The sequence below is a fragment of the Jatropha curcas genome, chromosome 9 (genome assembly GCF_041381405.1).
Source record: "Jatropha curcas cultivar XTBG-Jc1 chromosome 9, XTBG_Jcur_1.0, whole genome shotgun sequence".
In the NCBI taxonomy this organism is placed as follows: domain Eukaryota; kingdom Viridiplantae; phylum Streptophyta; class Magnoliopsida; order Malpighiales; family Euphorbiaceae; genus Jatropha; species Jatropha curcas.
The window spans coordinates 11,564,707-11,588,945 of NC_143159.1; the positions used below are offsets into that span (position 1 = coordinate 11,564,707).

The following is a 24,239-nucleotide window of genomic DNA, read 5'->3' on the forward strand; positions in this document are numbered from 1 at the left end:
CAAAGGGAGAGGGTGCTGTCGTGCGAGGAAGAATAAGGAGAGAAAGGAAGGAAAGAAAAGAAAGAAAAAGAAAGGAAAGGAAGGAAAGTAGGCAGAGCCACTTCGGTTCGATTCGAACCGATTTGGTCCGATTTAGCAGTTTGGCCTTATTTTCTTTGGTTTTTGAGTTTTTCGCTCGGTTTTCCGGTCATTCATGTGGTTTTTCTACAAATTAAATTAATTTTCTAGTTCGGTTCAATTTATGTTGATTGTTTAATTTGGTTTCGTAAGATTTTTCCCATTTACTCAATATTAATACAAATAGTGACAGTAATGATATTTTATTTTAGTTTATATACCAATTACATACATAAACATAAATTTAAAATCAATTAATAATTTGTATCCCATTTTACTTCATCAAAATTTTAAGCGTTGTCCAATCAAAAATTTCAAATAATCCGTTTTTGGGCTTGGGCCCAATTCAAATTTGGGCTCAAGTTAGAATTGCTCGGTCTTAACAACCCATACTATCAAAAATTCGAATTTTTGATTTAATAAAAATTCTAAAGATTTGAAAATAAAAATTCGGGATATTTCATGCATAGAATTTAAAAGATCAAAAGGTCTTTATTTAGGTTGTAGTGGGGTTTTAGAGATATAATTTTAGCTAAACAAAGAAAAGGATAACATGGTAGACAAAAGTATAAAGAATGTTTAATATCAGGATTTTTATTTATATTAAAAACAAATTTTGATTTGTAAAGGGAGATTAAATTGAAGTTCCTTACCAGCTCAAAATTAGAGGTAATTTTTGGCAAGGTCTCTTCATAGCACTTTTGATAATTTCTTCCTTGCTAAAGTTCTCCAAACTTGAATTCTTGATTAATTGCTTCTCTTATGGGGTGTTTTTTCTTTTTCTTTTTTTTATTTTTTTTATTTATATTTTTTTGCTTTCCTCATTTGCTAGTATTAATGAAATTTTCTCCCTTTGTTGCTATGTTTTAATAAAAATCAAATCCTTCAATTACACATTATTGCACTTAGGATAGAAAATTAATTTGGTTTAATGTTTAGGTTTAAATATGGGTGAACAATAAATTTTTGATATAGGCTTCAAATTGATTGCAAGGGTCATACTTTAACTTAGGTGGTCTAAGCTAAATATGAAGTTTTAACAAAGAATGCCTAAATCATCTCTTTATAAATGTAAGCATTTAAAATTTTTGTCTTGAAGAGAATTTTAATTTGTTCTAGGAATGCGAAGGTTAAATAAATTTTAATTAAAACACATCTATATATCATAGAATTCACAAAATTAGTGTTTATAATCTTAGAAACAAATAGTTAAATCAAAGAATCATATTAAGTCAAAAATTAAAATTCAAGCTGAAAAATAATTAACTTCGAAGAACAACTAAATTCATTGCAAGTTAATGAATTATGATAATTTTTAAACTTGCTCATAATTATTCCAACCATATTAAACTAATGAAATAAACAAACGAAATAATAAATAAAAAAATAAAATTTTAACTGAATTTTCCTTTCCCCAACTTACTCTAGCACATTGTCCCCAATGTATATAAAAATAAGACCAATTCTCCAAACTTATCATAAATCATCAATGCAGGTAAGAAAACAAAAATAAAGTAGAAAACACCTTACCACCGTTGTATTGACGAATACAATAAAAGACAAGGAAATAAAGGGCATGATTTTAATGGCTAAATTCTGAAAATGGGAAAGAAAAACATAACACAATAATAATAATAATAATAATAATAATAATAATAATAATAATATAGACCTAATTGTTAAGGAGAGAAAAAAAAATTGAAACAAAAATAATAAAAAATGGAAAGAAAAATTCCTATAAAAATAATTAAAAGCAAATAATTAAAGACAAAAAAAAGTGAACGTAAGTCAAAAAGAAAGAAAGAAAGAAGGAAAAAGTGGGTAGAGTAGGACAAAAAAAAAAAGCAGAGAACAAAAAAAGAAAGAAAGAAAGAAAAAGTAGTTAGAGTAAAAAAAATAATAATAATAATAATTAAAAGCAGAGTAAGGAGGTGCGCCTGACCGTGCTGCCTGGGAGTGCTAGGAAGCACAGGCCTTGCATGGCCACCGGTTCGGTTCTAACCGGAATCGAACCGTACTTAGATAAATTGGAACCGGACCGAAACCAGTAGTTCATAATTTTGAACAGAAACCGACGGTTCAAGGGCCAGTTAAAATTCATGTGAATGTTAAAATATGAACCGAAATCGGTCCGAAATTGGTGGTTAACCTGCGGTTCCGGTCCGGTTCGAACCAGATGCACAAAAAATTGTAGCTTAAAATTTTTATAAAAAAATTTATATCACTTGATTTGATTGTAGTTGATTTGATTTATGGTGAAAAGAAGTAAAATGGTACATAAGTTATAAAAAGTTGTGAAAAAAATACACATTTTTTAAACTTAATTTGTATAAAAAATGGTACATGAATAGTTGATTTATATAAAAAAATACTTTCAAGTGTACAAAAAAAGAGTGTAACAGATAGTTTTTGATATGATAGGTTTTTTATTTATTTTTTGGTAAATAAATTTTATTCATTTTTAATCATTTATTTATTTATTTACTGTAATTTACCAAATTATCCAAAAATATAGCTATTATTTTTCTGTTATAAAGGACAATTTGGAAAACTAATAAATGAGAAACATGTATAAATATGATGAGTTGATAATTTTTTATTTCACAATCAATTATATCCTAACTCTTTTCTTATTCTCAATCAAAATTCTCTCAAATTTCCATAATTCATTATTTTTTCTATTGCTTTATTTTCCTTAATATTGGAATTATCTATTGTTTATTTTTTATTTTCTTACATCCAATTCCAAATTCTTTCTCTAATCTCAAATTTTTCCATTCATAAATTTACTTCATTTGATTTTTTAAATAATTTTCTTAGTATTTAAAAATAATAATTTCCAACTCATTCCATTAATTTTATATTCCATTTATAGTTTTTTATATTAGTAAATTAGCAAAAATTGTAAATTTAATGTAATAATAGTTCTAAGTTAGTTAATAGAAGTTTTTCTTTTAAATTTTATAATAATTCATTTAGTTAATAAAATTTAAACATTTTAAAATTATTATTTATTCATGAATTCGGAATCAAAATTTTATTATTTTTTTAAAAATTTGCATAATGCCGGAACCGAATCGGAACCATAATTTGAACCGTCAGTTCGCCGAAACCGAAACCGGAGGTTCAAGGGTCGGTTCCAGTTCAAAATTTTAAACATCTCGAACCGGCGGTTCACTGAACCGGCCATGCCTAGCACAGGGGTGCTGAGGAGCACGCCCTGACCGTGCTAGAGTCTGACTATGGGCGTATTTTTCTCTGAAAACAACACAGAGGTGCTGGACAGCATGCCCTACCCATGCTAGAGCCTGACTGTGGCACTTTCAATCAATTTTCAAGCCTCTTAATCCTTCTTTGACCTGCAGTATGAGTACAAAACACCAAAATAAAAGAAAATAATGGTTTAAAGATGGGAGAACAAAATGAAAAATACAAGTAATAATAAAATAAAATAAAAAAGATTGCAAAGGAAGAGAAAGAAAATGATGGGTTGCCTCCCATTAGCGTTTTGTTTAAAGTCTTTAAACTCTACTTTTAAGAAGTTTATCAAGTAACGGCATTCGCCCATAGTATGTATCATGTTGTATCACACATGGGTCTTAGTTGAAAATGCCCTCAAGATTGACTAGTTTGAGAAAATTTATGCTCGTCATATCAACAACATCTCGCTTTGAATGATGAACTTGGGGAAAAACCTCATTTTTTTATGATCATTAATAATCATGTTTGGAAACAAGAAATTGAGATTTAATCCGTCTTCAAAGGAATAGCATTTTTCACATGTAGGCTTTACTTCTTCTAAATATGCAATTTTCCATGAAGTTTCCTCAGGTTCACCTTGTACTCATCATCTTGTTATCTATTAATTGCCATGGTCATCAATTCCGTTGCTTGTACCTCCAAATTCTTTATTGCTGCTTGTTGGATCTTAAAACTCTCGCGAGTTTCATTCATAAATTTAATGTGAGATTTAGTAAGGGCAGCAATCAAATTCTCTAAATTCTTTTGTTTTTCTTCTTCATACTAAAAATTTTGAGGATATTGGTGATTCCAACCCCGCAGTGAATGATCCCAATGCCAACGGTAGTCAAAATCTGCCATGTCATTTAACATGTAAAGTAGATGTAACACCCACTGCCCGATCCCGAAAGACCCGACGCTGGATGCCACATTCGGTGCCGGAGGCACCGTCCTAACCTACATATAAATCATACAATCATATTATGAATTAGAAGTGACTTAGTATTCATAAGTTTAGCAAGTAATAATATTTTGTTTTGAAAATGATTTGGGAGAGTCCTACAGAAAAACTGCAAGAGTTTCTCCTAAAAATAGAAGTTGCCAAACATATGAATACAAAGCACTCCCAATTCCAAACTCCAAACTCCATCAAACTTCAATAACAACACAATAGCACTTCTATCATTTCATATCCTCAATAACATTATAATATTCATCAATTCAATACATTCATTTAAACATATCAACTTCTAATGTTCTAACCATTAAATAAGTCCAAGTTTATCTCCCAATATATACACCAAAATAATTTACAACAATATGCTTAAGTTATAAATTAACTAATACAGTCTCCAAAAATTTAATACTTATACATGCCATAATTCTTAGTTACCAAAAAAAAAAAAAAAATACTAAGTAACTATCAAAATATCTCTTCAGCTCTGATGCTACTCTTCAGGTCTTTAAGCAGCAAGCACAATCTCCAACCTGCGCGTGATAAAATCAACGCGCTGAGTATAAAATGCAGTGGTGCTCATAAAACACAACAAACCAATGTTGTGATGACAACATACTTAAAAAAAATCATTGATATACATAAAATCATTAAATTTGAACATGTATTACATATGCACACCAACACATCATACTTTAGAAATTCATTTGATATCATAAATACGTTGTGGTAAACTAAGAGTTATTAACATAATGTGATCTCATTTATTTCACTTCCTTAAAAATATTGTATAAGGGCTCACATACACTTAGGAGAAAAAGAAGCAGATAAGTTTTCATAGCTTATTCATAATGGCCTTAGGTCACCAACCTTTTCATAACATATAGAGCGCGTCGGCCCTAACATAAGACACCCACGTGCCTAGCATATGATCATAGCTTCTTATCATAATGGCATCAAATGCCGAGCATGCTCATCATACATAATAAAATCAAATCATGCATCAAATCCACACCAATTTCCGGACCAAAAATAACACCAACTTCCGGACCGGTGGTACTATTCACAGACCAGTAAACTACTATTGAAACACAAGAAAAATGGGGCGTTACAGTACATCTTCATAGTTGCTTTCCAGAAGGTGAATGCCGGTTTTAGAAAATCCATTAGCTACCCAATTTCTAGTTTCTTCATTTAATCTACAATAAAATATGTAAGTGAGATATTTATTTGTAAAATTATAACAAGAAAATCTCTCCAACAATTCATTAAATCTTGCCCAAGCTGCATAAAATGGCTCTAAATGTTAGTTGAATAAAACTTGCAACTACTTGTTGATGAAACATCTCAAAATACTTCGCAAGAAAGATAAAAAAAATCGATAAAATAAAAAAAATTACAAATAATATAAACAGATATTTCAATTAACCAACAAAAAAAAATGTCTAAATTAATAATAGGTTAATTAGTATTGATATTGGTAACGCCAATCCCCGGCAACGGTGCCAAAAACTTGACAGTGCTTTCAAAAGTGTACGAAATCACCACAAGTAATACACGATGAGTAGAATATCGTTTCCACGAGGGTTGTATACCAAGTACCAAAATTATGTTAACCTATTATTATTTAAACGATAAATGAGGAAATTGTTTCAAGAATTTAAATTCAACAAGTAAAAATAAGAAGAGGTCAAGCAAACAATTATTGATTAAAGAAAACAAGGATTAAAAATTACTAGGGATTTTGATTTCACTTAATTCTATCCAATTTATTTTATTAGTTCACTAATCAATTTTAATTGTTCAAGTAGGGGAAACAACTCTAAAATCACTAACAAGCTTTCCCGATGTATTGTTAGCTATTTTAATTCCGTTTAACTACCTATCTTCTAATAGTACAATCAAACATGAATTAAATCATTAAGTTTTGTATTTTGTTTATGAATTCATAAATTAAAGTTGTTAATTCATGAAAACCCCCCATGAGTCAAACCATATAGCTTCCGCATCAAGTTATTATTCTCACGTGATTCATTAACTTTTTCATATCAAAAATCCTTTTTCCCATAGTGATTAATGAAATAAATCAATCCAGGGGAGAACCTCTGCCTGGAAGTATTAAGTTTATCAATAAATCATAACTTGAATAAAGAAAAACAAATCTAATATTATAAATTAGAAAAGAAATTAAGTTATATCAAATCCCTAGTATGAGAGTTTAGTTAAATATAGTACTTAAATAAAACTCAATAATACTTGATAAATATTCCATAATCGATAAGAATAATGAAAGAAATAACAAGATTAAGAGTTTAGAAATAAGAACTAGTTAACAATTGACTCGCGATGGCTTCCTTGAATCTTTGCACAACTCTTGAATACTTGAACTCTTAAAGAAATGAAACTATATACAGGACTAAAAATGAGATCTTGGATGAGATATGGGATATGAGACGAGATGAGGATGAGATGATTTTACTGTGCACCCTTCCTCTCTTTATATAGACTTCTTAGGAGAAAACTTCTACATTGTTTAGGGAATAAATTCACATTGTTTAGGGAATAAATCCACATTGTTTAGGGAATAAAGTTCTCATTAGGCCTTAAATTTCTCTCAATCATGACTCTTGCATGTGCATAGATTAGAACTTGATTTGCATGTCAAGAAAGCATCCAAGGTGAGCTCATGGAAATGATAAGGAATGGTTGGAAATTTTGACTCAAATCAGCACTTGATTTTTAACACAGGCGTGCTGCGAAGCACGGTCTGGGTGTGCCAAGTTCTGAGTCTATGGGGAGTTCATCACAGACCGTGCTCAGAAGCACGCTTGGATAAGGACTTGTGGCACGGGCGTGCTAGGGAGCATGGCTTAGGCATGTTAGGCTCTGAGTCTCCACTTGCTTTTCCTTGATTCCAGCACGTGCGTGCTGATGTGCACGGCTTGGGTTTGCTAGAGCCTGAGTGTTTTGCTTTATTTTACTCTTTTCTGTGCAAAAACCCTACAAATTTCTTTAAGATCAAGTGAATTATGATTCAAGTAAGCTTTTATATGAAAACATAAATAAAATTAAGATAAAAACTAAATAAAGTAATTAAAAATACTAAAAACTCCCAATAACACTATATTGAAAATACTATAAAAATAACACTATCAGTTCCGATTTAAAACTGTGAAAACATGTTTTGATCAAGTGAATTATGATTCAAGTAAGCTTTTATATGAAAACATAAATAAAATTAAGATAAAAACTAAATAAAGTAATTAAAAATACTAAAAACTCCCAATAACACTATATTGAAAATACTATAAAAATAACACTATCAGTTCCGATTTAAAACTGTGAAAACATGTTTTTTATAAAAAAATCCCAATTTATTTCTTTTTGTTTTATTATATTTTTTAAAATAACTTTTAAGATTTTTTATTAAATTGGTTTAATTTCTTTCAAAAGTAATATTTATTATTATTATTTATTCAAACTACAAATCTTTAAAAAATATTTTAAAAAGTTTAAAATATATGATTTAATTTCGGTTCAAAATCAGAATAAAACTGAAATCGGCAGGTTCAAAACTGTTTTAAAAACCACTTAAAAGCGGTTCGGTTCTGATTCTACCTTTTTTATACCTGGAACCGACAATTTTAATACTGAAATTGGCGATTTTGAAACCATAGCGTAGCCGTGCCCAATTGCAACCATAGGTATCAAATGTCATTAAAAGCCTAAGCATTTTCGAACAATTACGTCACTGCATTACATAGCGAAAAGAATGGCAGTCAAGCAACAATAAATGCACAACTAACATACAACTATCTCACAAGCCATTTGAATAAAATCCCTAACTATTAAAGTTGTTTTCCCACATCAATTTAATCCTAATTACTTAATAAGAAAACTTAACCACACTTTTGTCATAAAAAACCATGACCCTAATTATAATTTAGATAGTATAGCCATAATAAATTAATGCGAACTATTGAAGCAATTAATATTTCTAAGTAGTATATATTATTATGAAAATATATTTTGTCATCATATTTTCATTCCTAATAAAATTTTTGGTTTATGTCCTAGGAACTAATTTAATATATATAAATTACTATTTCCTCAAATTAATAACATCTATGACAATGGTATTTTCATAATTTTTGTATTGAATTTTACTTTCGGTATCATGAAATCAAACAAAATAATATTATTAAACCTTCGCTTACCTTATTTTTTCCCCAAACACAAAAAACCCTTTCACTATACTTTCTCATAATTTACTTTTCTGTACCTTACTTTAATAAAACTTCCCTCACTCCATCCAAACAAAGTCTGAATGGCCTGTCGTTCAATAGACAGCGACAAATTTTCGAGTTGAACAGTATCAAACCTAAACTTAATAAATAAATAAAATTAATCGTAACAAGAAATAATTGACGGACAACTATTGTTAAAAAAGGAAATGAAAAAAGATGAAAGAAAGGGCCCCTAAAAGATCGAAACCATTGTCAAAGTCTAAAACCATATGCTCATTATCATAATTAAAGAAGTAAGTTGCACCCACCAGTGGCAAGGTGCCTAACCTGATAGCCAGACACCTAGCTCTATCTTGGCCTTGGCCATGGTTATTTGTGTACTTGAATAAAAAATTAAAAATTAAAAAGAAAAGGCACAGCTTTTAGCTAAAAAAAAAGGAACATTATGTATACTAATAAACGATGACCTTTCTTTTCAGGAAGAAAACAAGGAGCTTTGTATCCTGGGTTTAGCTTCTCTAAACAGTCAGACATAGATTTGAAACTAGTACAAGGATGATAATATCCAGCCAAATTATTTAATTTGACCACTAGTCTGTCTTGCATTCCAAATGTGTTTTCATCAAAACAAAAACTAAACAAATAATCGATTATAAACCACAAAAATGAGCACAAAGATTAAGAAAGTGATCTTTGTCTAATTCTGCTTATTCAAGAACCAAAGTAGTACAAATAGGGAATGAAAAGACCCAGTTAGGGCAAGAAAGCACCTAAGTAACCACAATATCGTTCCTTACCTATGGCAAATTATCTAAGTTACATTTTCTATGCTATAATTTCAAGCATAACAATTACTACTCCAACCAGCCAGTGCATTGCTCAAGCAAAGAGTTATAGCCATGAACATCAACATCAGCTCTTGTTTGTTTTTGGAGACTCACTGTTTGATCCTGGGAATAACATATTCCTTGATCCTACTCAACATATCCCTTCCTATTACTACCCTTATGGAATGAGCTTGAGAAATCATTCAACTGGCAGATTTTCTGATGGCCTTGTTGTCCCTGATTATATTGGTATCTTTTTCTTTGTAGAATGTTTTCCTTATTTTTTCAAAATTTATTATTTTTCATTTTTTTCTATTAATTAGACCCTCGTTAAGGTTTGAATTCGCAAGCTGATTTTTTTTTTTTTTGCCGAATTTTTTTTTTATTTGTTGGAAAGTCCGATGGGCCTAAATAGCACTGCGAGGTACATAATAAGTATAACCACGCTCTAGACTCGAGCTTGAAACCTCTTACTATATAAATGAGAAAACCAACCAAATCAGATTTGATTGGTTATGGAGAAATTTTTTTGTTTTTTCTAATTCACTAATAACAATTTTTTTTTTTAAAAAAAAAGCCTTATTTAATGCAAAATGTTCTTCACTTTTTCGTAGCCTTGTCAGCAAAGTTGCACATAATTCCACCATTTCTTAAACCAAATTCAAATTTTGTTGATGGAGCCAGTTTTGCTTCAGCTGGGGCAGGTGTTCTTGAAATTCATGCTAATGCGGTATGCAAATTGCTCTGCTTTTCTCTGTTTTACATCCTCTAATAAAGCAAAATGAACAAAAAGGAATGCCTTACTCTTGTTGATTATATATATTTTATATTTCAGATGAATCTCAAAATGCAAGTAACAAACTTGATGAGAGTGCTCAAGTCAATGAAACATAATTTAGGTAGCAAAGCGGCTAAGAACCTTACAAAAGGATCAGTTTACATGTTTAGCTTGGGAGGAGATGATTACTTTAACTTTGCAACCAATTATCCTAATGCTACCCAAGCTGAGATGAAAGGCTTTGTTAATTTGGTAATTGGCAATTTGACAAAAGGCCTAAAGGTATGATAATTTATCATTTTAGCAATAACACTTAGAAATATGAAGTTATTTTTTCATATATGTATATTGCTACTAGTATTGTAAAAGGATTTAAATGGAATCCCTGATCAAAATTTTAATATTTTTTCCATTAATTTCGTTTTAATTTAGATTTCGAGCTTGTGACCTCCAAATTCTAGGACAACTTCAAATTTTATTCATAAATACAATTGGTTTTTGTAATTATATTTTATAATTAAAATAGTAGATTTTGAAAGGAGAAAATATTGTAAAACGATTTAGTATTGGAATTTGGAGATCAAAAATTTAATTTTTTTAATAATAGCTTCATTTTTCAATACATTCTAACTAAATTTCGAGCTTGTGAACTCCTAATTCTAGGACAACTTTAATAATATTAAGTCAAAGTTGATTGATAAACACAATTGGTTTTTGTAATTACACATTTATGGTTGAAATAGAAGATTTTGAAAAAAAAAAAAAAATTTGCATTTAGATACTAAATTAGCTTGACCAACTAATTTATTATTTTAGGAATGGATAAAAACATCCTTGAAATTTAAAAATTTTGTAGCTAGGCTTAATCATTACTTGTGGTCTACTCTGTTTTGAAGGATATACATGAAGCAGGAGGAAGGAAATTTGCATTTCAGAATGTGGCCCCCATTGGCTGTCTGCCTATGATGAAGCAAACTTTCAACTGTACACCTGATCAATGTGCACAAGGACCCCTACAATTGGCAAGACAACACAACCTTGCCTTGTCCAAAGCCTTGGACAAACTTCAAAGAAACCTTAAAGATTTTAAATATTCAATTTTTGATTATTTCACTGAGATTGGCAATATGATAGATAACCCTTCTAAATATGGTAAGTCATATATATACAATTTATGCTTTAGTTACCCTTTACATTTTATATATTAATTGAACCATATTAAAACAATGATATCATATTTTTTAATTGTAATTTTGAAGGGTTCAAGGTCGGTAAAGTTGCATGTTGTGGCAGCGGAGCATATAGAGCATCTAATTGTGGAACTGAACCTTATGAGTTATGCAGAAACCCAGATGAATATGTGTTTTTTGATGGTGGCCATACCACTCAACATGCAAATTTCAGATTATCAGAATTAATGTGGAGTGGATCAACAAATATCACCTGGCCTTATAATGTGCAGCAATTATTTGAACTTCCATGATTTGACTAATTTATGTTGTGAGTCATCAAATAATTTCTCTAATTATTTCCTGTAAATAAAGCAAGGGCATCAAGTTAGTTCTTGCACTTGATAATCTTCTTTCTTTTCTTTTCTTTTTTTTTTTTTTTTTAAATTTTGTACTTAATAATCATGTACGATGCTTTAGCCTCAAAATAAAATATTAGCCCCTAATAACTATATAATAAATCTCCTATTCCAATGTACTTACTATGTCCTTTTCTTGAAGAATGTTGCACACGCCTATCTAGCACGAGGATATCTAACTTTCTTCGTGGTTTGGCATTTAATAAAAATATTGTTTAGAATTAGCCGCTGGTTCACGGAATATATATATATACCAACTTGGCATTAAAATATATTCAAGCTGTTATTAATTTATTTTCAAGTCCATAATTTCCAATTTTTTCATAACCGAAATTCTTAAAGGGAGGTAGGGTTTGAATCACTAGTCACCTAAACTACAAAATACTGTATTACCCTAAAAATATATGCCCTGAATTTTAAGTTAGCACTCAATTATCTTTACAATATAACCAAAAATAACCAAACTTTATAACTTGAACTGCTTATTACTCTATCTAAGCAATTTTCTTTCTCCTTTGAAAATATCCCAATTTTAGTTTAGATGATTCTTTTCTTTTCTTTTCTTTTCTTTTTTTTTTTTTTTTTTTTTTTAGTATTGGAGAAGAGAACTGGTACCTGAATTTATTGTCAAGTGATACATGCCTCCACTTCACTTATCTCTTGATGTGTGTAGTTAAGACATTGTTCAGCTTTTAAACTAACTTTTAACCTTTGATGAAAACTCTATTTCTATTAATTGTAGTATTCGCTAACATAGTTTTTATAATAGATTTTATAGGTTGAGGGAGCTTTTTTTTATGAAACCTTCAAGAGTACAACATTTCCTTTTAGCATTTAATTAAATTTTTTTGACAATCATAACCATTGTTTTTTTCCTTCCAAATTCATTTAACATTTAAACCGCTACTATAATAGCTAATCCCTACTAAAACAGTTAATATTGTCCAACAGACATTAGATGAAGTATTTTTAATTATGCTAGAGACGTACATGTAAAAAATAACAGGCTCCTAATTATATAAATCTGAAAGTTGCCAGTATTGAAACTGCCAGTCAACTATGTATATATAAATCTGAAGTTCAAAATCAAGTTCTTTGTAGCTGTAGAATAAAGAAAAGACCACAAGAATCTAGCTTATCAATACATTAAAAACGTGCTATCTAGCTCCCCATAATTTTTGACTCCAACCAAAATTCAAAATCATGCATAGATATTAGAAAACTTAACACTCTAATTGATACATTTCATCAGCCTTTTACACTTGCAGATGAGAATTCAGATTTCCAAAGCTTAATTGTCGGTGAATCATCACAAGAAGGCATATAAGCCGGCGGTTCACGTAGAGAGGTCTGAGGAGTACCGCCATTCTTCACTATAATAACTGTATCCATTCCCCAACTGTAGTGGCGATCTAAGTGACAATGCCATAACCATACTCCTGCAAGATTAATAGAAATTAATCCGTGCCTAGTTATTGAAAAAAGATTTAATTTAAGGTTAATTATAAAACTCCCATTACCAGGATTAAGTGCTTTGAATCTAACAGTAAGCCATCCATTCTTTGGAAGAGTAGCAGTGTTCAAATACGGTGGATCAACCAAATTGTATGTTTTGGGATCTTCTTCAAAATCGAAATTTCCTCCTCCAGATCCAACAACATAGAAACTGTGTCCATGGAGATGCATTGGATGATCCTCTGAAGCATTCAGTACATTAGATGATTGAAACACCATTTCCACTTCTTCTCCATATTCTAGCACTTTCACCTTCGTCCCCATTAACGATTGCGTAGTATTAGTTGGCAACCCTTCTGCAACGAAGTCATAGAACACCGGTGGCATGTCTGGGAAATCTTCAGTGTAAAAACCACTCATGTTGCTGTAACAAAGATTTCACATTTAGTTTCTAACTTTTGTCCTCTAAAAATATTACACTTCATTATATCTATCAGGAGGTAAAGAACCGCTAAGTTGGTTATAATGTATTCAAGTATATCTTTAGTAAAAATAAATTACAGAACCAAACATAAGCTAATCAAGGTGTAAGAAAAGAGCAAACCTGTAGTAAGCCTGAAGCACATCCGTTTTAGGATTTACCCAAGTAACGTTGTTTAAGCTTGCAGCAAGAGAGATAGTAACATTTCCTGAATTGTTAAACAAGAACTGGTTCTGAGAAGCCACTATATACATCCGGGTAGTGATATTCTTAGGGACGGTCTGATTATAAAGGCTTCTCAATTTATTCCTGAAACTAATTCCTGCATGATAGTCTGTGTAAGAAGGAAGGGTTGTGTAAGGGAAAGAAGGAGAAGCTTGTGGTAGAGTATAGTTGCCACTATATTCAAGAATTGCAGTAACATTTGTTTTGTCATATTCAGTAAAGATTGCTTTGTCTGTATAAAATTGTCGAGCAGCAATATAATATCGGCCAACAGACTGGTTTGTCGTCACAAGAATGTCCATGGTTTGTCCTGGACCTATCATTATATAGCTTGTTACAAAAGGTTTAAGATATGCTGCATCCATCCCCACAACAGTGAGATTGTGTTCTGCAATTGCCAAGAATACTTCTGCGTTCATAATTGCATTCACTATGCGAAGAAGATAAGTCTTCCCAGAATCAACTTGCCAACGGTATGTTGATTCTGCAACCAAAATGGCAATGTAGGTCAATTAACCTTGTAATTTGAGGTATAAATAGTCAAAACTTTGAGGTCAATTTACCGTTGGAGCAAGCGCAAAAGTCTCCCGGTTGGCTATTTATGGTGTAAGCATCAGAAACAGGCAAATCTGCACCAGTTGCTAGATCTTGTTCAACTACTAGATTCACATCATAGGTATACCATGAACCTGCAAGCAAGGAAATGAACCAAAAAGCGAAAAAGAAGAGTGGTTAATTAGAACCATTTAACATTTTATAGGTAAAGATTTGGAAAGAAATTGAGAAATTTTTGCATACCCAGTACAAGAATTTCTTCTGCATCAGGTTTGGGATAAGGGTAGGATTTTCCTTCTTCGGGATAAATTACAATGGCTCCATGGACAGTGTTTCTTGTCCAGTCACTATGGGCATGCCACCAAAGTGTACCTTCCTCATCAGAAAATATGACCTCTTGGGTAAAGTTTGTACCAGGCTGGATTGCACATTGTGTAACGTATTCTGGACCATCAGACCATGGGTTTCTTGGTTGCTTGACTCCATGCCTGCCACAATTTCAATTAATACTCCTGAATTTTTACAGGGAAAAAGGAAGAGAAGCTACCCTTTGGTGGGTACCTTGAAACTCAAATCCAAATCCATATGCATTTTAAATGATTATTTGTATAAAGTTGATTTACAAATCCATATTTTTATGTTTTGTATAAAAAATTTATTTCAAATTTTACATTTTTAATTTTGTGAAAATTACTGTGCTTAAATGAAGTTTACCTACTATTAAAATTTATAAATAATCTAAGCTTGACAAGGATATAAACTATTAAAAAAAATAAAAATAAAAATTCAAAAATTTATGTAATTCTAGCTGCATTTAAGGGACTTGATACTACCATTTGGACGTGAAACCTACACATTGATGCTCACGATTTCGATGGTGGTACCAATGATTTAATTAGAGGAGGAAAGTATTTAGTGCTCATTTTGGCTAACTCTCTATCATTTTTCTTTGGCTGAGTGGCATATATTTCCACTTGGCTAAGTGATCCTACTCACATTAGACTCAGCGCCCAAGTAGTTTGGCTGATAGGGGGTCAAGAAATATAAAGATGTTGTGGGGGAGGGGTTTCGACGAATACAAATAACCTTTGATTTTTTCAGATTTGGACAGCATCTAAGGTTTTCTATAAAATAATCTGCAAGAAAATATTTTCTCTAATTTTCTATTGTTTGGAACATTAAAAGAAAATAATTCAAAGAAAATAAGTTGTTGATCAATGGAAAATGAGTTATCAATTAAGGAAAAAAATTAAATCACATTATTAGACTAAATTAATTATCATTCTAGTATTTATACTATGAGAATAAATTTTAAATAGAAAATCTAATTATTATAAAAATTTATCTTTAATATAAATTCTTATAAATAATATGATAGGTGTAAATGCATTTACACAAAGGAAAATTAAAATTTTTAATTTATATCAAAAGTTGAAAAATATTTTTCAAAAATGTTTATATAAAGCCAAACGTGGAAAAATAATGTGTTTCCTGTAAGTTGTTTTCAGCAAATTATTTTCCGAAAACCAATAGAGTCTAAAAATAACTAATGAATTTATATTGTATTGAGATTGGTAAAGCAACTTTAAAGCTTTTTTCTGGTTGGTAAAGCAATATTTTGGATTAATTTTTTTTCAAAAAAAATAAAATTATCGCTTCTTATAAATAATCCACTAAACTCTACAAATTAGAATGCTAAACAAACACCAAATGATAATTTTAAAAATTAAAACAAGTAGTTTTCAAAGCACAATCTCCAAGAATTAGTTAAATAAGAAAAAAAATGATGGTGGTTCTGCAATTACATACCAGTGAATAGTGACTTTAAAGCCTCCTTGGTTGTGAACATTAACAAAAACTGTATCTCCCTTGTTCACATAAAGCACTGGCCCTGGAAGGCTTTCATTCACTACCAGAGCAGATTTTGTGCTACACAACCTTGTAAAATTTTTATCTTTCAGCTGAAAAAATAAATTTTTATCAATTGCAATTAATTAAACAAAAATTTACTGATTTAAATAAATAAATAAATACAAAGTGATTAATAAGAAAAGAGTTTATAATGGACTTACGACAAAATCATGATAATGGACTTTTCCTTCAACAGTAAGAAGAAGCAGAAAACTCAAAGCCAAAATTATCAGTAGTAGAAACTCCTTCTTTAACCCCATTTTAGTCCTTTCACTTGCTAATGACAGTGAAGACTAATTTTGGATCTCTTGATTTCTAGTTATGTGCTCGTAATGCTTCTTTTATATCGCAATCTTATCCTTCATTTGCAATTCTGACTTCTTGTTAATTTGGTTAGGTAAAGAAATCTTGTTATACTTTTTTTTTTTTTTTTAACTATTATATATAATACAGCTGAACTACCCTCCGTTCAACTTATCACTCTAGTACTGCGTTCCTGCTCTTTAATTGGACATAATGTGCTTGTTTTTTTAATTATTATTTTTATTATTTTATATTAAAATGGTGTCATATATTAAATATAATATATTTTATTAATTCACTATTATTTTAGTCCCTCACCCCCTCGCCATGTAATTTTTTAATTTTGCACCTTATGGATTGGGTTATTTTCTTTAATAATAGATTTTGATGTAATTTGTAATTATGTATTTGAAATTATATATATTTTTAATTGTTTTCTCTTGTGTATTATTTTCACTATAATTAAGAAATTAATTTATTATTTTCCTAGAATCAATATTAATTTATGCTAATAATTTATACACGAAATTAATAAATAAATGCGACTAAAAAATTCACAGTATTGTTTTTTTTTTTTTTTTTTTTTTTTTGTTGGTACTAAGAAAATTTATTAGATTCAGTTGAAGTAGATAGATTAAATATTTGAAATAATTAGGGTGTCAAAGTGTATATGATGATTGGATACAGTGACTCATTTATGTGCTAAAAAATCTTTAGCCTAAATATTTTTGAGCACGTGAAAAACACATGTTCTTCTTTTCTAAAAGTTAGCTATTGATAACACATGTAAATTTATTTTTCAGTCAAATTGAATGTGTTTTTGTTAATTAGCAGCTGGAGAGGGAGAGGAATAACAGTTGGAGACAAGATGAAGCTGAGGATGCCATACGTTCCAGTGAATATGAACATAAAAAGGAAACTTTTTTATATGGTTCACGAGTTTCGTATATTACGTTGAATTTTTTCAATTATAATAATTATGGCACTTCAGCTCGTAACCTAGTGTCGGCTTGCAAGCTTCCACGGAAACGTGGTCGTTTAGTGTCAATTTTGGGAATTTATAGAAAAGTTATTGGCTAAATCTACAAAAATACTCTCGATTTTAAACTTGTTGAACCCATTTTGTCATTTTTTAGATTTGGGCTTTCTATTTTATTTAATTGGGCCCGATTAATATTATTTTAGGTAATTAATTGATTAATTAATTTTAATTAATTGATTAATTAATTAATTAAAGAGATAATAGAAGAAGAGAGCTGCAGTTGGGAAAAAGGAGACAACTCCTCAAGCAATTATTCACCACATACAAAAGGTAGAAACCAAAGGAGCCAATGAGGGTAACATGCATCAGTGGATCTTTTGGTAACTGTCTGTGGAGCCTATAAAAAGAGGAAGAGAAGAGCAACCCAAGACCAACCAAATTCTCCGATGAATTTAAGCAAACTCTCCAAAGAGTCAATCAGTTTAATTTCAAAAGCCTTGTCTTTATTTTTTTCTAAGCATTATTTATTTATATTTTATGTAATTACAAGCTCTCTTTTCAATACAAGCAAGCAATTTATATTTCAAGCAATCAAACTTCTTTACAATTTTCTCTGTTCAAATTTATTTAAAATTGCACAATCGGTGAAGCATTTACTATGGATCCAAACCCACAGCTTAATCAAATCAATTGCACTTTATTTTTCAGTTAGTGTACTTCATATACCTAGCACGTCCGCAATTCTTCAACCCAAGCTGTCAACCAGCAGATTCGTTACTCTTTTCTAAAAAAAAACAAACAATCTTCAGTGGCACGCTCAGTGGAACCACTTTTGTGCATTCCATCTTTCACCTGAGTTTTAAGAGAAATCATCATGACTCAAAAAACTCGTTATGTTGTTGAAAAAGAAACTGCTACCGGGTCTCCGGATTCGGATGGAGGACTTATGAGAGTAGGCCTTAGAAGCCCTGAAAAAGGAGCATCTCCTCATAAGGAAGGAGAAACCAATTCTCCTGCTCAAAATCCCCAGAGGTTGCAGTTACCTCTGACGATCTCAATAAATGCTCGGTTAAAACACCTTCTATTTCTAATGATGTTGTCATTAACTTTAGTTCTTCTAATGTGAAGGCGATACTGGAAGCATAGAGGAATAATAGTCAGATGATGACCCAATTGCTGCAAACCATGAATATCTTTATGAAGAAGGTCACTGGAAAGAAGATTGATGTTGTGGACTCCCCCATCAATCCATTCATAGTAGTTGTCCACAAAGCCATTCTTGCATAGATGAAGCTTGGTTGTATCAATATCAAAGAATGCTCTGTTTTGCACTTTTTATTTTTATATGGATACCTCAATTTGCTACCATCCATATAACTCGGATTGCCAACTGCAAACTGCCAAATAATTCCAATCCTACCAAAAATTCTTTTCTAAGTATCTCATTCACCTCATACCTCTTGTACATCCATTCCCGATCACTTCGCATTTTTTTAGGTACTGAACACTCTATTTTCCAATTAAGGATAAAAGATTAATAGGATTTAAAAGGTTGTTAATGTTTTCCTAAGTACATTATTATTCATAATCATTTAGTTATTGTGCATAAATTTTAGCAGCACTTCCTCGTAAAAGTGTCAAATATAAATTGAAAACAATTACAATAACACTTCATATATCCAACACCATTCTCTAAACCACATTGTGGCCACAACTAGGCCTCCAATTCACATAATTTTCCCAATTTCACCATCATAACACAAATATATAACACATTTTTATTCTCTAATGCAAGTACAAATCCAGGGGCGAAGCCACATGCAACCAACCATTGACATCTGCCCACCCTGAAATAGGAAAAAAAGAAAACTTTAAGTTTTCATGCATTTGGGTAGAATCTAATTAAACTAATGCTTCTCATGTTTCATATACAAAAAGATGATTTGTAACACCTGCCACCCAATCCCGAGAGACCCGACGGCGGATGCCGCATTTGGTGCCGGAGGCACCGTCCTAACCTACATATAAATCATATAATCATATTAGAAATTAGAAGTGACTTAGTATTCACAAGTTTAGCAAGTAATAATTTTTTTTTTTTTTTGAAATGATTTAGGAGAAAACTTCAGAAAAACTGCAAGAGTTTCCCCTAAAAATAGAAGGCACCAAACGTGTGAATACAAAGCACTCCCAAATTTAAACTCCAAACCCCCATCAAACTCCAATAACAACACAATAGCACTTCTATAATATTTGTGGAGATAAATAATATTTTGAAAGAATTTAATTGGGGAATATTTGTAGCCATTAGATTAGATTACTAGTGACTTAATCCTAGCCATCCAATTTGGGGAAAAGACCAAATACCCTTGTTGCTTTATATAAGTCAACCATCAATTATTGAGCAACCATTTTTCTTTCTTCTTCTTTTCCTTACACGTCTTCTTCTTCTTCTTCTTCTTCTCCTCCTTCATTTTCTTCAATTCTTACTTACTAAACACATCAAATTCACCCCATCCAACTTGATTTAAGTAATTAATCTTAGAGAGTGAAGCTAGAGAAGTGATTTTTGGTGACTAATTTCAAGGAATTTGGAGATTTTCCTACTTGGGTCAAGTAAGTGATTTTATGATAATCTCATTATTTTTGGGTTTAGAGTTTTCTTTTAGCCTATACATGCTTAATCATGCTCCAATTTCTTCTTTTATTTGTTTTCTTTGTTTGATTTTGAGTTTCTTCCATGTAGAGGGTGGAGAGCCTTCTAACAAAGATAAGGGTAAAACTAAAGCTTAAGGAGCTTTGATTAAAGCTTTCTAAAGCTTATTTTGAAGGTTAGTGTTCATAAACATAATTACTTTAATTACTCTAATTTTTGATTTTGTGCCTTTAGGCTATCATGTGTATATTTTGGGATTTTAAATGAAATTATTGATTTGTTGAATTTGGGTTGTAATAACATGCACTTGGGTGATGTTTGATGAGTAATTATTATGTGGTAGACATTTCTACCTTCTATCTTTGTCGTTCATGTTCTTTTCATGGTTGAAGAAAGCTGAATTTGGGAAAAACGTGTTATTGAGTGAGATTAAGGACCATTTTTTGATCCTTTCTAGTTTCCATTTGTGTCTGAGTCCTTCATAAAAGTTGTAGGTCTACTTCTCAGCTTTCCAACCCATCCTCTTGGGTCAAATTTGGAGGTATATAGCTCAACTTATGATTGAAACACCCCAATTGACTCTGTTATGTCGGGCCATAAGCATCACTGAATTGAGTGCCCATTTTGACCACTATAATGACAAGATTAGGTTCTGCGATCTTCATGAAAGTTGTTTCCCTGTGTCTTAAGACTTCCCTGGTTCTGGATTGGTTTAATTTGAGTGTTTGGTTAAGTAGGACTTCAATAAACATTGGACTTGCTTTTGCTGAATCAGGTCTGGTCTATTAGTTTGTGTTCCTAGCTTTTGTTTGCTATCTTAAAAATTGATCTGGGATTTGATCCCTTCATAATATTTGTAGAATTGTTTCTTATCTTTCTAATGAATCTAATTTCATTCAATTTGGAGACCCATAACTCAAGTTATGTTTTGAAAACACAGCAAAGGTCAAGGTTACTTTTATGCTGGAAATTTTCTATGTTAAGTCATTTTGTTTAAGTATGAGAATTTTTATGAATTACTTAAGTTTAAATTAAGTTTCTATTATGATTTTAAGAAGATTAAAGAAAATATTCATCAATTAATTACAATCATTTAAACATATCAACTTCTAATGTTCTAACCATTAAATAAGTTCCAAGTTTACCTCCCTATATATACACCAATATAATTTACAATAACATGCGTAAGTCATAAATTAAATAATATATTCTCCAAAAATGTAATACTTATACATGTCATGATTTTATACATGTCACCACTGAGTTTTATACTCAGCGCATTGATTTTATCACGCACAGGTTGGAGACTGGGCTTGCTGCTTAAAGACCTAAACAGTAGCATCAGAGCTGAAGAGATATTTTGGTAGTTGATTAGTATTTTATGTAACTAAGAATCATGACATGTATAAGTATTACATTTTTGGAGACTATATTATTTAATTTATGACTTACGCATGTTATTGTAAATTATATTGGTGTATATATAGGGAGGTAAACTTGGAACTTATTTAATGGTTAGAACATTAGAAGTTGATATGTTTAAATGAATGTAATTAATTGATGAATATTTTCTTTAATCTTCTTAAAATCATAATAAAAACTTAATTTAAACTTAAGTAATTCATAAAAATTCTCATACTTAAACAAAATGACTTAACATAGAAAATTTCCAGCATAAAAGTAACCTTGACCTTTGCTGTGTTTTCAAAACATAACTTGAGTTATGGTCTCCAAATTGAATGAAATTGGATTCATTAAAAAGCTAAGACAAAATTATACATATTTTGTGAAGGGACCACAGCTCAGATCAATTTGTAAGATAGAAAACAAAAGCTAAGAACACAGACCAACAGACCAGACCTGATTCAGCAGAACCAAGTCCAATGTTTATTGAATTCCTACTTAACCAAACACTAAAATTAAACCAATCCAGAACCACAGAAGTCTCAAGACACAGGGAAATAACTTTTATGAAGAACTCAGAACCTAATCCTGTCATTATAGCGGTCAAAATGGGCACTCAATTCAGTGATGCATATGGCCCGACATAACAGAATCAGTTTGGGTGTTTCAATCATAAGTTAGCTATATATCTCCAAATTGGACATAAGAGGATGAGTTGGAAAGCTGAGAAGTAGACCTACAACTTTTATGAAGGACTCAGACACAAATGGAAACTAGAAAGATCAAAAAATGGTCCTTAATCTCACTCAATAACACGTTTTTCCCAAATTCAGCTTTCTTCAACCATGAAAAGAACATGAACAACAAAGATACAAGGTAAAAATGTCTACCACATAATAATTACTCATCAAACATCACCCAAGAGCATGTTATTATAATCAAAATTCAACAAATCAATTATTTCATATAAAATCCAAAATATACACATGATAGCTTAAAGGCACAAAATCAAAAATTAGAGTAAGGTAAGTGTGTTTATGAACACTAACCTTCAAAACAAGCTTTAGAAAGCTTTAATCAAAGCTCCTGAACCTTTGGTTTTGCCCTTATCTCTGTTAGAAGGCTCTCCACCCTCTACATGGAAGAAACTCAAAATCAAACAAAGAAAACAAATAAAAGAAGAAATTGGAGCATGATTAAGCATGTATAGGCTAAAAGAAAACTCTAAACCCAAAAATAATGAGATTATCATAAAATCACTTGCTTGACCCAAGTAGAAAAATCTTCAAATTCCTTGAAATTAGTCACCAAAAATCACTTCTCTAGCTTCACTCTCTAAGATTAATTACTTAAATCAAGTTGGATGGGGTGAATTTGATGTGTTTAGTAAGTAAGAATTGAAGAAAATGAAGGAGGAGAAGAAGAAGAAGAAGAAGACGTGTAAGGAAAAGAAGAAGAAAGAAAAATGGTTGCTCAATAATTGATGGTTGACTTATATAAAGCAACAAGGGTATTTTGGTCTTTTCCCCAAATTGGATGGCTAGGATTAAGTCACTAGTAATCTAATCTAATGGCTACAAATATTCCCCAATTAAATTCTTTCAAAATATTATTTATCTCCACAAATATTATAGAAGTGCTATCGTGTTGTTATTGGAGTTTGATGGGGTTTTGGAGTTTAAATTTGGGAGTGCTTTGTATTCACACGTTTGGTGCCTTCTATTTTTAGGGGAAACTCTTGCAGTTTTTCTGAAGTTTTCTCCCAAATCATTTCAAAAAAAAAAAAAAAAATTATTACTTGCTAAACTTGTGAATACTAAGTCACTTATAATTTCTAATATGATTATATGATTTATATGTAGGTTAGGACGGTGCCTCCGGCACCAAATGCGGCATCCGCCGTCGGGTCTCTCGGGATTGGGCGGCGGGTGTTACAAATCATCTTTTTGTATATGAAACATGAGAATCATTAGTTTAATTAGATTCTACCCAAATGCATGAAAACTTAAAGTTTTCTTTTTTTCCTATTTCAGGGTGGGCAGATGCCAATGGTTGGTTGTATGTGGCTTCGCCCCTGGATTTGTACTTGCATTAGAGAATAAAAATGTGTTATATATTTGTGTTATGATGGTGAAATTGGGAAAATTATGTGAATTGGAGGCCTAGTTGTGGCCATAATGTGGTTTAGAGAATGGTGTTGGATATATGAAGTGTTATTGTAATTGTTTTCAATTTATATTTGACACTTTTACGAGGAAGTGCTGCTAAAATTTATGCACAATAACTAAATGATTATGAATAATAATGTACTTAGGAAAACATTAACAACCTTTTAAATCCTATTAATCTTTTATCCTTAATTGGAAAATAGAGTGTTCAGTACCTAAAAAAATGCGAAGTGATCGAGAATGGATGTACAAGAGGTATGAGGTGAATGGGATACTTAGAAAAGAATTTTTGGTAGGATTGGAATTATTTGGCAGTTTGCAGTTGGCAATCCGAGTTATATGGATGG

General features: G+C 31.0%; 2 protein-coding genes across 2 annotated transcripts; one reads left to right on the plus strand and one right to left on the minus strand.

Moving 5' to 3' along the window:
* Positions 1-9,265: 9,265 nt before the first annotated feature.
* Positions 9,266-12,627, plus strand: LOC105635943 (GDSL esterase/lipase 1). The gene is made up of 5 exons (XM_012219080.4): positions 9,266-9,635; positions 10,001-10,116; positions 10,222-10,446; positions 11,061-11,316; positions 11,424-12,627. Exons 1-5 carry the CDS (start codon positions 9,359-9,361, stop codon positions 11,645-11,647), a joined length of 1,098 nt encoding a protein of 365 aa, XP_012074470.2. The 5' UTR covers positions 9,266-9,358; the 3' UTR covers positions 11,648-12,627.
* Positions 12,628-12,766: 139 nt separating this feature from the next.
* On the minus strand, positions 12,767-16,701 carry LOC105635927 (putative laccase-9). The gene is made up of 7 exons (XM_089726246.1): positions 16,541-16,701; positions 16,278-16,429; positions 14,712-14,956; positions 14,477-14,602; positions 13,812-14,397; positions 13,273-13,631; positions 12,767-13,191 (listed from the first exon to the last, which is right to left on the minus strand). Exons 1-7 carry the CDS (start codon positions 16,637-16,639, stop codon positions 13,001-13,003), a joined length of 1,758 nt encoding a protein of 585 aa, XP_089582372.1. The 5' UTR covers positions 16,640-16,701; the 3' UTR covers positions 12,767-13,000.
* Positions 16,702-24,239: the final 7,538 nt, after the last annotated feature.